Source organism: Balaenoptera physalus, assembly GCF_965194825.1.
Source record: "Balaenoptera physalus genome assembly, chromosome: 15".
Taxonomy (NCBI): domain Eukaryota; kingdom Metazoa; phylum Chordata; class Mammalia; order Artiodactyla; family Balaenopteridae; genus Balaenoptera; species Balaenoptera physalus.
Window position 1 is genome coordinate 68,781,683 of NC_138894.1, and position 15,776 is coordinate 68,797,458.

Consider the following 15,776-nt stretch of genomic DNA (forward strand, 5'->3'; position numbering starts at 1 on the left):
CAACATCACTAATCATTAGAGAAATACAAATCAAAACTACTATGAGGTATCACCTCACACCGGTCAGAATGGCCATCATCAAAAAAATCTACAAACAATAAATGGTGGAGAGGGTGTGGAGAAAAGGGAACCCTCTTGCACTGTTGGTGGGAATGTAAATTGATACAGCCACTATGAAGAACAGTATGGAGGTTCCTTAAAAAACTAAAAATAGAAGTGCCATACGACCCAGCAATCCCACTACTGGGCATATACCCTGAGAAAACCATAATTCAAAAAGAGTCATGTACCACAATATTCACTGCAGCACTATTTACAATAGCCAGGACATGGAAGCAACCTAAGTGTCCACTGACAGATGAATGCATAAAGACGATGTGGCATGTATATGCCTTTCCTTTAGATGGTAAGCTCCTTGACATCAGTGTCTACGTCTTATTCCTACAAGGTTAGCATAACATCCAGCACATGATAAACACTCGAATATTTCTTCTCCACACAGACTAAAAACACTATGGGATTCAGATGCTAGGACTTGCCACAGCTTAACTATCTATAAATTTAACCAGAAGCATATACTGTGGGAGGCAATGATGAGATTGAGACTTACAAGGTGCATCCCTGTCCTCAAAAAAGTACACAATTTAATGTCTTAGGAAGTGTCATAAGAGTCTTCAAGAATCCATGATCTAGTTATGAAGATCAAAGTACTCCATCATCTTATCATAAGAGTCATGACATACAAAGAAAGGCAAAATCACGAAAGGATCTTTTAAAATGCACTTGTCTGCATGATACATTCACAACAGATTAACTGGGCATCAAGTCCAAGAGAAACCAGCTGTCTCCACCTTCAGGGTTGCAGTCAAGCAGTTAAACATCTGCTGGGCAAATATAACCCTGAACCCTCTGCACTCTGTGTCTACACAGTGGTGAGTCTTATCACTTACATCCTATGTAAAGGTGCAAATGAAGAGTAAAATATAGTCCACCAAATTTGGGGTTGCTTCTGGCATTTCCAGAAGAGGTAGGATTTTAATATGTTAGATTTGCTTATTAGTTACGTAAACAGCTTCACAGAACATTTTTGCAGAACTGTCTGGAGCTGTTCTTCCGTTCAGCTGTGTCATGATGGTGATGATTTCAAAGGAGGGTGGGTGGGGAAAGCCCTCTGAGGTTCAATATTATCCGGGCTGTGGATTCCACTTTCCAACTTAATTGAAAGTCTTATGGAATTCAGCTGAGTTACTCTCTTTGAGCGAGAGTCAGAAGGCCATGTCTTCATCATCTGGTGATGGCCAGGCTCACTCAGATCAAACTGAAAGCCTCTGAGTGAGAGCCCTGAGCTTTGTTTCAGGACTGAAACAAATATAAACTAAGACGAGACACTGGTCAAATGCATGGTGAAATGCAAAAGACATAAGGCACTAGTATAGGAAGTGCAGGGCTTACACATCTGAAGTGAATTATTGACAAATTAAACTCTCTACTAGGGAGATAGTTCATCGCCAATGGGCAAGGGCTTTATTTCTAGGAAAGCATATTTTCTTCATTCTGGGGATAAGTCCAATAATAACATGGAATTCCTACAATTATTTTGTTTTAAAAACATCAGAGTTTAATATAGACTCTGGCTTTTTTCGTCATGAGTTGACTTGCTCTTTTGGGCCAAAAATTACTGTGACAGAGGGCAACAGAATAGACGTTCTTTTCTTAGTTGAGAAAGAAGGGCTTCAAATATATTTCCAAATTTTTCTGCATGTGTTTAGAAACAGAGAGAATGCTACCATGATAGCATGTCAAGAGTCAGGAATGTTTTAAATCTGTGCTATGCTAATCCATATTTTACATATTGGATAACTTAATTTTATTTATTCCCCAAAAGCAGCTGGATAAATTATTCAAATTAAAGGGAACAACCAAAAAGTGAACTGAATTAGAGATACTTGTCTACTAAAAGATTAATCTTACCAAAAAAACCCCAAAACTGTTATTAAGTGCCGTCTTCTTCAAGACAAGGTCTTGGGAACAGATGGACATGATAATTAATTACAAGATTCTTAATTTGATAAAGTCCTTTTGAAAATGAATATTCAGGGATAATTTCCACTGGTTAGTTTCCATAAGCATGATACATGCAACTTAATTACCTAGCACACTGTTAAGAGCATAGGGATCTACAGTAACTGTTATTTGGTGATCTAAAGAACTTAACACCGTCTCAAAGAACTAAGGGGGGGCTCCCTGAGCTTTGAGAAGGAACCTGCCTTTTCTGAGCCACCTGCAGGAAGTTTCTGGCTTTGACATCCGTGTCTGGTTGGGCTGGTGTGCCCTGTGATGACAGTCTTGTCCTCCGTGTTCCTGACCCTTGTGTAATCCTCCCGCCCACCCTCCAGGCCCTCAACACCCTCTTAAAGGCATCAACCAGCAGAATGACAGGCTGAGGCTCTGGAGTCAAGACTTGACTGGGGAGCTCTGGAAAGCTGAATCACCCAAGTGTAAGTGTAGCAGCAAAGTCTTGACACTGTCCCTCCAAGACTATTACTCAAAAGTGGAGAGATGTTAATGGAGCAGAGGGATACAATGGGACTTCTCTGTAAGATCATACCTGTAGATTCCAAGCTTTGAAACTACAGGCAAATATGGAGGGATATGAAAAATGATCATCAGTGATTCTGTGTGTGTGTGTCTAGGTGTGTGTGTGTGCCCTTCTTATTACCTTCCAAAGGTCTGAGACTTTTCTGAGACCGGCAGAGGTGATATTTGTAAGGTACTGAGTTCCTTCAAGCCTTGTCCCTATCTTATTCATTACCACCAAGCCCAGTGTTCTCTGTCTTCCATGAGGTTCTCAGTGAGTCTTGGCCATTTAACTGAGCATTTCCAAATCTGCACCTTGTTTTCACTCACTGTAGCTTTGTGGTTAGATTAAGTTTGATGTAACTCAAGCGCTTCTGAAAGGAAAAGACAACCTGCCAAAGATTCCATTCTGTTGGCTTCAGCCGGGATGAGTCAATTTCAGGCTATAAATTCTGAAACCCCGGAAAGCTTCTTTTCTAAATATCTACATCCAGTCACAAGAAACAGCGTGCAGCAATCTGCTAAGACTCTATTATTGTAATACAATACAGTACCAACAAGACAGATTTTCTTGAGAGCACAGAGAAATCAGGATGGAGGAATGGGAACTAAGCATCCTAGATTTTCAGCCTGAAGCAGCAGAGTATGACTATCTAGATGTTGTGGTAAAGGAAAAAAAAATTCATGACCTTCGTTCTGGTCATGGGCTGTATATCTGATGTATCTTTCTGATACAATAGGGTTGGGCATCCTTCCTTTTTTCTTGTTTCCTTTCCTGGAATTACAGTGTTTGGAGCTGTTATAATATGACATGGTATGAGTGAGAAATTGTCTTCTAAGGTCAATGTCTTACAAGACAGAAATAAAACTGAGGCTCAAACAAAGAGAAGGGAACTTAACTCAGTAGACCATTTTTTATTTTAAGAGACATAGAAAGAAATGGTGTAATCATAAAGTTAGGAACAGAGAATCTAAACCTCTTCCACAAATATAATGCCCTCTGTGTGTATACACAAGTTAGTGTGAAATAAAGAAAAATGCAATAAAAATATGGAGACGCTGGATAAAGAGGAGTGACAGGGAAGATAGACAAAGACAGACTTTACCTTAAGGAAAGTGGAGTAGCAATAGCTGGGGAGAGACAGGTACAAATACTGGTGTGGGAGCCAGCCAGCAGCCATGCACAGGCTGCTGGGAGTTCATGGTGGTGAGCGTGCAGGGGTTCGAGGACGCCACACCCAGCACGCTCCCCACGACGTACCCAGAAAGGCAGGCGGACAGGCAGAGATATCCACATTCTATGAGAAAGCACTTTAACACAGTAAGTCCTTATCTTATGGATTCAGCCTTTGGCCACACAGTCTCTGCTCCTGCTATATAAGGGGCTATCTATTTACAGATATTAAAAAAAAAAAAAACAACTAACTAGCAGTATTCAACTAGCCATTAACCAACAGGCAATCTATTTTGTTGGATTACCACTCAGCTTTCACAATTCAACCAGTTCTGAGTATCCTGGTTTAAATTATTAGTCTAAGAAAAAATTATTATTATTATTTCATTTTGCCTTTCCTATTCTTTTAAAAAGAAAATGGAAAAAAAGAAAAAGTAACCGTAATTCTTTTATGACTTCCTTTGGACTTTACCCCTTCCTATCATGATGAAAACCATATATTTCTCCCATTATCTTCTGAGTTCTGGAATTTTCTAAAATTTTCCTTCTCATTTCTTTCTCAGGAGTCTCCTATCACCAGCAGATTGGGGTTATTTCCCCCCCCCCAAAGGGTTTGGGAAAAGTCAAAAAATTTAAATTTAAGTAGAAGTTACTTTTGAGATCATCAAATCCCTCCTCCCCTCCTTCTCTCTCAGGTAAGAAAACAGACCCAGATGATGTGAGAGGCTTGTCCAGATTCATGCAGAAGTGGACCTGGATTCTAGAACTGAGCATCCAGGCACAGGCTCTTTCTGCACAGCACCAGGTGACGTGTGAAGGAGTATTCTTTAGCTGCTGAACGGTCTACTCACATGTACACATTTGCCCACAGACTACACTGTAAAAGAAAGTGTATGACATGGAATGTTAGGTCCCCTGAGCGGTGGGGCCGGAGAGGGGCTATGGGGAGTGAGCTCAGGACCACAGCAGTACGGTGCTAGCTGGTGATTTGTGCTCACAAAGCCTGGCTCTGCCACTCAGCGGGCAGGACCCTTCCTGAAACGGGAGAGCCATACAACCTGCCTCCTGTGGGTGGGGCAGCGCTGGGATTCAGGTTCAGCTACATTTTCACTGGAACTGTACTCAGAATCTAATGTGCTCAAGACATTCTATTAAACGTTTTAGAGAAAACCAAAGTCACATATTAGTCAACCTTTTAGCCTACAGATAATCTAAAATTTTTAATTACTTTGGACTAAGAAGAAAAAGTTAAAAATGCTTCCAAATCTTGATTTAAAAATAAAAGAGGATTTTCAGTATAGTCTCAGAAAGCAAGAGATATAAATGTTCTGGATATAGGTTCTGGAAGAGAATCAGACCCTTTAGTCAGAGAGAGGCTGCAGCCAGGAGGGAGCTTGGGAACCTGGCTTGATACACTGCATACAACCCAGGAGAAACCCTATTTTAAGTTTTTCAACATTATAAACACTGATTTAATTTATTTCCACCTCAAAATAACTGGATTGGATTTTTCTAAATAACTATTAAGGAATGGATATTTAGAGACAGAAATTGACAACAGAATGTTTCAGAACAAAAAGTTGTGGAAAAATCTCATTAAAATAAATTTAGAATGGGTGACTGTCAATAACATATTATATTCATTCATCTTCTTAATAAAAACATAAGAATAGTTACATAACAAAGCAAAAGGCATAAGGGTATTGAAACACTCATTTGACTTACAGTAAAAGGGAATACAGTAAAGGTATTACTTCTTAGATTTTTAACTAGTTAATTTCTCCCCTGTGAACCTGTATCTAAAAAGCCTGGTGAAAAATTACAGAGGCAAAGGGAAAACTCTGTAAAATGCAGCACATACATCGGGGATAGCAAAGGGTGAGGAGTGCAGAGAAAAAACAAAACAAAACATGATCTGGGAGCTTTCGTCTTAATAAATAGTCTAAGCTGGCTGACACAGGAGGACATGGGATGCACAGAGGTACAGCCCAGGCTGGATCTACCCTCCAACCAGACCTGGTGGGTCTATTTCTCTCAGACAACTATCCATTCCAGAATCAACCATTACCGAGGGAATTACTATGTACGTCTTTGAAAGTTTTTTTTTTTCTGTTTGTTTTAAAAATTGACCTGGTTTTATCAGGCAGATCTTATGGCGTCCAAAAATGGCACTCCCTGTTGCGTGATGAGAGAAAATCAAGATCAACTAGATAGTCACAACATTCCATAAGGAGAGGAGTTAAAAATAATGATTGGCTAAATGATGCTTAAAGTCGAGGTGGTGCTCAGAGGCTCCTAAATCATGTATCTACTCCCAGGTGAACTGCTGACTGGCAAGTGAAGGGAGAAGCAGAAACAGAGCAGCTGAGAGAAAGGAGGGCCCTGAGTCCCACGGCCAGAAGGACATTAGTCTTTGGAAAGAAGGTCGCAGAGCTGCAACACTCCACCAACTTTCAACCATTAGAAAATGAAACCTAAAGGGGCCCCTATTTTGATGACATGTATGTTATGGTGGATTAAAAATGGTCACAAATTCTTTGCAGCTTCTCCCATCAAGAGGTGGAATCCACTGCCCCACTCTTTGAACCAAGGCTCTCCCTGTGAATTGCTTACACTATCAGAATGCAGTGGAGGTCATGCTGTGTGACTTCCAAGTTCTTGGTCTCTTTTAAGGCTTTGCTACTTCCTCCCTTGCTTCTGCCATCACATAAAGGAGCCAGGATGAAGGACCACACAGGGGGTGACAGGTCTTTCCAGCCAGACATGTGAGAATGATGCCACCATAGACCACCTAGCCCCAGATGACCCACCAACTGGCTACAGAAGAACCTCTCAGTTAAAACACTGAGGCATGAGAAATAATAAATCTTCATTGTTTTAAGCAACTACTTTTGGGGTTGCCTTGTTACACAGCAATGTGTAACTGAAACATGGGCATATTGCGTTAATATGTACTATGCTGATGTAAACAAACATGATGGTGAGATATAAATTCATATTCTTTGATATATTTCCTGAACTTAAAAACAACAACAAAACATTGTATATAAAAAAAAAAAAAACTGCACTGGAGAGTATAGGGCTTTGAATCAAAGAACCTAGGCTGAAGACTTGGACCTGCTCTGTCCCTTGTACCAAAAAACATTTGTGATCTTGCACAAGTCACTTATTCTCTCAATCTCTGTTTTCATATCCATAAATTTCTCATGGAGTCAGAAAGATGACAAAATGAGGGCAGCAAAGGTAAAAAATGCTTCGTAAACAGCAAGGTACACTACAATTTTAAGCTGTCACTGTTACTGCCACCTAGATGTTACTTAAAGACTTTCCTGTTTCTCCTTCCCTGCAAAGACATCATTTGATCAAAGCATCTGACATAACTTTCTCTTTGTAAGTTTCCTTTTGCATGGAGGCAGTGGCATGCACACATGTACAAAGGGTCTTGCAGAGACCATGAGGTGTCATGAGCCCCATGGACAGTCCCATTTTTCCTTTTTGTCATCATGCAGGGTTCAGGCCCAGTTTAAGGCCCAGAGCCACTAAGTCTCATTCTTTTTCACTATCTCCTGAAAGGTACGATGAGCTGCCGTATACCTCACAACATATTCTAGCACCAAAAGAAGAGAAGAGGATGAAAAGAATTAGCGGAGTGCTTGGACACCTAAACCAAGTTGAGGGAAGGAAGAATTAAAAATGATAATTATATCACAAAGAATGATATCTAAACAGGATGAAGTTCAGGAGAAAAGACAGCAAAAGAGGGGGCAATGAAGGATGGGCCATTAAGAAAAAGCAGAGACTCAGCAAGGGGAGAAGGACTAATGTATCCTTACAAAGGGCAGAGGTGGGTGGGAGAACCAGTACTTGTCAGGCATGGAAGTGGAAAGAGATATCCATGCACCAAAAGGACATCTGGAGGGGAGTATCTATCACTTGGAAGAGCTCAGCTCATGTTCCATGAATGAATGAATAACTGAATGAATAAATGAACTGAGAACAGGCAACTCAAAAGAAAATTCACAAAGTGAGCAAGTACTTACACCCAAACAGGGCAGTCAGGGGCCTTAATGGGTGACACAGTCTCATTGGGAATGGCAATTCCATTTGGATGGTAATGAAGGAGGGAGGGATTTATTCTTTAAGATGAGGGCAGAATGTCCACAAATTCCTTTTTTAGTCTATGCAAGTATAATAAGTCCTACAAAAAAGGGGCTGTGACTTCCACCTAAGGTAAACCTCTACTGCTAAAGTTTCCAATATTTTACCTTACTCTGTCCTGACTGTAAAGGGCTTTTCCCCCTGAATTCGCCACACAATCAGTTTTGATCTCAAATGGCTCTAATTTCTTAACAGTGCTCTTTATCAATATGCTGGTAAAGGTCAAGTCATCATAACAGGGTTCTGCATATTCTAAAATGCTCTTCTTTATACCTAATCATGGTCTCAAAGAGAAAACCTTTGACGTGGATCACACACAAGGATAAAGTTAGGTAGTCTTCTTCTCTTAAAATACTACCACTATTACAACATATTAGGCTCTCTTCTTTTTATTTCCATTTTCACATGATTGTTTGGGTTTTTATTCTCTTATCAAAGTATGACCTGTCTGTCATCCTCCTTAATAAGCGGGAACCCATTTAATATGCTCAACTAGGTTAAGTCACAGTCTGAGTGTATTCTGCATTACTGATTCATTCGGAATTAATGCATACACAGAGGAAAAGAAAGAAGACACAATCCCTGACCTGTAGAAATGTCCTTTAGCTGGTGAGACAAGACTTTACCCATGTTAACAGTTACATAACAATGCAAGGAAGTATATGATTAATTGGAAACATGGACAGGATATGTTGGGAGTACCTAGGGAGTGAGACGGGTGTTGGCTGAAGAACAAAGACCTTGTGGATGAAGCAGAATTGAACTGGGAGTCCTGCAGGATGAACAACACTATTAGAAAAGGTAGAATAGAGAGATAAAGGCATCTCATGCTTTGAGAGGTGAGACCAGTGCTTGGAGTGGAGGATTTCTGCAATACTGAGAATTGGCCATAAAGAAGGGGGTTGGGGGGAAATTGCAAGGGTTTTATAGTGAGACAAGGAGTAGTATTACCACCTAATGGTAGGAAGATAATTTTTCTCTTCTTCAACATATAAGTCATCATGGTCAATAGTGGGCCTGTTCATTCATTCATTCATTCATTCACTCATTCATAAATGTAGGTTACCATTTTATATCAAGTCCTGTTCTATGTACTAGAGGCTATAAAATACTCCCTTCCCTTGAGAAGCACACAGAGTAGGAGAGACTGACCCCAAAAAATCAATGATTTCCATGTATTATGAAAAGGGCTATGATAAAGAGATACATGGGAATTAGATTACAAGGGAGCAGAGGAGAGACACCTAAGTCATCTTTAGGGGCTGAAGACTGAAAAACACTGCAAACAGAAGGAAATGTAGTCCTGAAAGAGGAGAAGTTTGTAGAAGGGGAAGGCAATCAGGGAAGAGCCCACTGCAAATGCAAAGGCCCAGAGCCCGAGACAGCTTGGGGGGTGGGGGGGATCCAGCTCAGGTGGGAACACAGGATGCATGTGGAGAAGGGGCAGCAGGGGAGGAAGGGTCACTGACTATTTAAAATACAGGAAACCAAAGAGCTGTGAGAACTTATCCCTCCCTGCAAATAATTTACCCTGGGATTTTTGGATGGCTTCCTTCTCCATGCTTCCAATTTCTTCATTAGAGCCACCTTTAACTGAATATCCTTTGGTTCTGAATGCCAAAGTCAAAATTAGGTCAATACGTAATAATCACCCTAAGGTTTATGTTTACCAGACTCACGGAAGCTTGGGGATAAAAACGGAAGGCTTCTATTTGAACCTCCTTTCCAAGGTAACATTTCTTCTAAGCATTCCTGGAAGGTGGCCATCCAGACGGAAAGAAGTCTCTCCGGCCCCAGGGAGCTCAGTTTATCTCAGGAAGCAGCCCAGTGCATGACTGTACATCATTAGTTGTAAGAAATTTTTTTTCCCTTAAATTGAAATTAAGTATGTCTTCCTGTTGCTTCTATCCATTTCAACCCCTTAGAGTGAAAAAAATAGCCTACTGTGCCTCCTACATGCAAATGGTGCTACATTACATTTGTAACAGTGAATTGAGAAATGTCCCTTTTGCTCTCTAAAGGTCTTGTTAATTGACAACTGGCTTAGTTTTGATTAATTAGGTGGTCTAATATCATGTGCCACCTTCCTTTTCATGAAGACCTTGAAGGGACATCTGTCACTGTTAGTAATACTCCATTTTCCTCCTTTACTGATTAGTAATACCTTATGTTTGCACAATACTTCAACGCTTTCCAAACATCTTCACATAAATTATCACAATGTAGTGTCGTAAGAAAGTGCTACGCCACTGTATGTTACCTTCACAAAAATCTCTGCACCTGTTTTATGATGCACTATAAAGGATAGGGCAAGTCCTGTAAAATATGTCTGAGAGAATACTATGGTTTCTGACACAACAATGGCTAGTAAATGTCAAAGAATTAACGTGTTTTAAGAGAAGGAAGAAGAAAAAAGTAGTTATCAGAACAAACTCTGGATGTCTACTTCAATCATGGACAAATGACTGATACTTTCCTTAACTACAGACCATACACATTCCTACCTTAGCAACCCATTTGTTTAATCACAATTACTCATGCAACAAACACGGATGCTAAGTGCCTGGCACAGGGACTGAGGGAGAGAGAGCTTAGATGTGGGGGGTTAAGGAAGGTACCACGTTAACTCTGGATATTAAATGTAAAGCAAAAGTTGAAAGAAATGAGATGGCTTAGTCAAAATCATGACTTACTTAGTGACCTGGGAAAGATGGAGGGGAGGACCTGGTAGGGAAGAGGGGAGGGCACTCAGCAGGGGAAACAGAACGTAAACCCTGTGATTCCAAGCACGGTCTTTCCCAAAGCAAAGCACAAAGTACCAGCTCTACGGTGGTGCTATGAAGACGGTCAAGGATGGGGCCTGGGGACCCTTGCGTTCTGGAGTAAGTCTGGCCCTGCGGGGTTAAGGGCATGTCCTGCTACTAAGACTAAACTGACAGCAGCTTTTTCCCCACCAAGCCAAAGAGAGATGTGCTTGCTCCTCCAGAAAGCATTATAGGAATTTAAACTCCTTGTTGCCTCAGCAAGTTATAGGTCTGGGTAGATGTGTGATTGCAAACGTCAAGGATCCCTGGGGAGCAATTCTATGATGCATGCAGTGTTTCACCCCATTGAACACAATGGTTAAACACCCGTAAGATTCACTGCACAGGATCAAATGACATGCCTACTATGGATCGATACCTTGCTGCCTTCCCGGCTCCAGACTGAGGGACACACGTGCCTGTTTAGTTTGCAGCCTGCAGAAGTGCACAGGCACCCCAACCTGAGGAACCTCTAAGGATTAGGGACTTAACCTGAGGACAGCTGACTTTGGCCCCAGGAACGATACATGGAACTACCAAGTCATAGTAACCGTTCAGTGACTTCTCCATAGAAACAGGAGGATATTAGGGTTCTCTGACCCTTGGGGAAAACAAACGGCATGCCTGAAACTGTGCCTTTCGTGATGCTAACACACAGGACAGAGGAGAAAGCGTAAGAAACGAATGACGGACCGACCTTGTTGGCAGCGTGCAGCAACCATCCGCTGTGAGTCTGACCTGAGTTTCGTAGCTGTCCAGGGGGCACACGGCCTGCTGAACGGAGGGACACTCCACAGTGCTGCAGTCCACGCTGAAAACTGGGGGGCAAACAGAGGCACCATTCACCGTTACGTTTCCTTGCATTTTGAGTCCCCAAATGAAACACTGGCTCTTCAAATTTCTGTAGTCTCCTTGCTTCCTGGAAACCCTGTCTTAGCAGTGGCATTTTCATTTCCATCAACGTTAGAGAACTGTAATATGACCCAAATCTTCTGTTCAAGGAAAGAAGGGAACAAGACACTGAAGAGTTAAGATGCAGACACAGAGAAAGACAGAGAGTTAAACCAGTGGTGGTTCTGTGGATGGTGACGATCAGCCCGAGGCATTTCTGATGAAACAGTTCAAGAGATGAACGAGGGCTTGCTTGGCTTGAGCATTTACCTAGCAGTTAAAAAAAATCTGACCCATGGTTAGAAACTTTGGAAGAGGAAATCTCTGCAGTCCAGACCTACTCACAGACCACATTAGAAATGCAGCCACGAGAACAAAGATGTTAAAAATACCATAGATCCAGAAACAGCTGGGACATGACTACAAAATAAATGTGGCAAAGAAGTTGAGTAAACAGTCAAAGATGACTTAGCACATGCTATAAAGCTAAAGGACGGATGGTGGGGAGCTGGCAAGGAGGAAGATTGGGGCTGAGTATTTCATTATAAAATGTCTGGCATTTTGATGCATATATTTATCTAAAAATAACTTTCTGTTTTATGTATGATGATTGTTTTTAAATGTAATACTTTAAAGTGACAGATATATCTGCAAATGAGGATGATGACCTCCTCTGGGGGAATGAAGCAGGCAACCACAGTACCATAAATTTTAACCCTACTGCCCCCATCAAGCATACTTTGAAGGAAGAAAAAAGAAGAAGAAAAGAGAAAAAGACAGGGTCCCTCTCTGAAGGCACTTCTGTACCAGTGGATTATCTGGTTCTCTGACTGGAGGGCAGAAGCCAGGCTGCCATTAGCCCAGAGGAACAGGTGTGTAGCACCCCACTGTCACGTGGTCAGGGTGGGGCGGGGCACGGGGGAAGGTGGCTGCTGCCGCCCTCTGATGCAAAGCAGCGAGGCTGCGGGGACCAAGCCCGTGCATACCTGGTTTGCACTCATAGAGGTCACAGCACTCTCCCGGCTTCCCTGAGGCTTTGGACACAAGTATGTTCAGGTATCCTGGCTGGCAGACTTTCCGCAGGCAGCCCGCGGGGTCGCACACGCAGCGGCTGGGGAGGGGGCAGCACTCCCCGGGGGGCGCGTAACCCTCGATCAGAACGGAGTCTTCAGGACAACGCGGAGAGAACTGGACTTCACAGCGGGCCTTGGAGCAATCTGGCTTCTCTTCTAAATGGGAGAGAAAGAGTTTAGCACAGGCCCAGGGGCAGCATGGGGCACTTTCCCCATAAGTGCAGGCAGCCCTGATGATAGACTAACTAACAAAGAGTACGGCAGGGACAGAAATCTGGTGAGAACCCTCAAACACAGCTAAGCTGCCCATGGAAGTCTTTCCCGTGACCTGCTCATGACAGCAGAGCGAGGGGTGGAAGCTGCCTTCTCCATCGGCCCGTCCCCTCCCTTGTGTTGAACAATCCATGTCCAGCACATGGATCAGGTGAAGAAAGGCGGAGGGAAGATGCCTATGTGACGTGGAGACTCTGAAAACGGGACTCAGTCACTGACCAAGGGAAAAATCTTTAAGTTTAAGAGGAGTTTTAAGGGCCGTTCTTTGAAAACAGTGTCCATTTAAACGCCAAAACAGGGCCACAAATACCTAATGGCTGTTTTGGGGACTGAAGACAAGATGGATGACAATCACCACGGAGGAACTCGACCTCCAAGCTCTGAAATTTGAGGAGATGAACAGACTAAGATGATAGGAAAGCTTTAGCAAGATGGATATTGAGCCAAACTCCCATGTAATTTCCCGAAACAGCATCTGGTGTGTTTCCACCACACACACCATCCCTAGCAGAAATCCATCAAATGTACCTTATTCTCCTTTCTCCTGTATTATGTCACCAACCTATTGCTGCACTTCCATTTTTACAGATAAGAAAAATAAATCAAGCAAAGCCCTAGCTTCTGGAGCCCCAGTGCGCAGCTCCGTTTCTTGGTTTAAGCTTTTAAGAAACTTATAGCCACATTAGGCCCTTGTCAATTGCATTATTATGAACTTTCATCAAATCTTTAACCGTGGTCATTTTTAAGTCTTTTGTCATTTACAGACAGTTCTGGGTGTACTCTGATGCTTCTGCAAAAATGTTCCTATAAAAGGGTTTCATCTTCAAGGAATTCATGGAAAAGACTCTGACAAGTACAGGTTTCTGATAACTGACTATCATGCTGAACTGAATGAAGAAGCATTTTCAGAACTCTAATGGAAAAACTGATGACCTCATAAAAGTGCTAACAAAAGATCAAGATGAAAAAAAAATTAATTACATGGGACTGAGTGAACTGATGAGGATGATTATAATTTTTGTGACTTTCTGTTTGAATAAAAAAAAAAATCCCACAAGGACTCAGAGGCAAAAAATATACAAATCAATTTTCACTGCAAAGTAAAGGAGCTGTTACAGTGGAGGATTACTGGACTGAATGTCAATATCATGACATAGTATGAGTGTGTTTCATGTTTGGTAATTGCAATCATTGTTGCTTTTGTTGTGATCATCCATTTACAATGCTTGGTGTCAGTTTATTTATCTCTTGTAAAAATAAAATACAGTGTGTGTGTGTGTGTGTGTGTGTGTGAAAAAAAAAAAAAGAAAAACGTTCTGGAGGTGGATGGTGGTGATGGTTGCACAAACAATGGGAATGTACTTAATGCCACTGAACTGTACACTTAAATATAGTGAAGATGGTAAGTTTTACATTATGTATATTTTATCACTATTTCTTAAAATAAAGAATAATACCTTTTTAAACTCAAAAAAAAAAAAAGTCTGAAATAAACCAAAAGCACATCATCATGGCCTCATGACCTTGAGTGGAAAGAGTTCGGAAAATGTTGGGTGAAAATAATGCCATGTAGTATTGGGGTACGTTCATAAGCTCTGTCTTTCCTAAAGTAAAACCCACAATCACAAAGCAGGGTTAGATGCAAGAGGTCTCCTAGTTCAGCCTTCTAAACTAAAAATTTTAGTCTATTTTGTACATAAAGAACCTGAGGCCCGAAAATTCAAGCGATGTGTCTAAGGTCAGTGGTAAAATTAAAGCAAGAATCCAAGCTTCCTGACTTTCAGTCCACTTAGCTCTTTATATTACAAAAGTAGGTCTATTTCCAAAATCAAGTGTCCCTCAGGTCATTTCTACCTTGATTGCTGTATCTTTCATTTCACCATCCATCTTCCTTGTGTAACTATTTCTTGTCTAATCAGAAGATAGCACAGGAGAGCCTTCATACTCATAGTTCTGGTAAATTCATTCAAAAATATTTCTTGAGTGCCCGCTGTTCCAGCAGCCTGGGACACACCACAAGGAAAACAAACAGAGATCCTGGCCCTTATATAGTTTACAATGCACTGGAGGGTGATATAAAATAAACAATAAATATTATAAATAAGCAAACTATATAGGAGCAGAGGGTGATAAGTGCTGGGTGGGGGAATAGAACAGAGCAAGGCGGAATTAGTGCATGGAAGAAGTGGGGGGCAGTTACAGTTTGGTCGGGGGACTTCCCCGGTGGCGCAGTGGTTAAGAATCCACCTGCCAATGCAGGGTACATAGGTTCGAGCCCTGGTCTGGGACGGTCCCACATGCTGTGGAGCAACTAAGCCCGTGCGCCACAACTACTGAGCCTGCGTGCCACAACTACTGAAGCCCACGCACCTAGAGCCTGTGCTCTGCAACAAGAGAATCCACTGCAATGAGAAGCCCGCGCACTGCAATGAAGAGTAGCCCCAGCTCGCCGCAACTAGAGAAAGCCTGCGCACAGCAGTGAAGACCCAACACAGCCAAAGATAAATTGAAAAAAAAAACCAAAAAACAAAACAATTTGGTCGGAATAGGCATCACTGGGAAGCTGATGTTTGAACATCTAGATTTGAAGGAGTGAGGGGTGGGCCATGGAGATACCTGGGAGAAGAGCACACCAGCAGAGGGCACAGCTACTGCACTCCTGCGTGTCCCAAGAGGAGCAAGAGGCCAGTGTGGCTGCAGCAGGATATACAGAGGATACATACACCCAATTTTCATATTACAAGCCCAAGCAACTGTCTTCAGAAGAGAACATAATTAAGAGGAATTCCACTCCTGGATCCCCATCAGCGTGGGCAGAACAAATCA

General features: G+C 42.0%; 1 protein-coding gene across 2 annotated transcripts in view; it reads right to left on the reverse strand.

The window, feature by feature from the left end:
• The window catches only part of CRIM1 (cysteine rich transmembrane BMP regulator 1), a 205,186-nt gene that overhangs the window by 95,927 nt on the left and 93,483 nt on the right, over positions 1–15,776 (reverse strand). For both annotated transcript variants that reach the window (XM_082427666.1, XM_082427665.1), the window contains exons 3-4: positions 12,591–12,833; positions 11,411–11,531 (exon numbers count right to left, since the gene is read on the reverse strand). In XM_082427666.1, the coding sequence (XP_082283792.1) occupies positions 11,411–11,531; positions 12,591–12,833 (364 nt within the window). The remainder of the gene's footprint in view (positions 1–11,410; positions 11,532–12,590; positions 12,834–15,776) is intronic.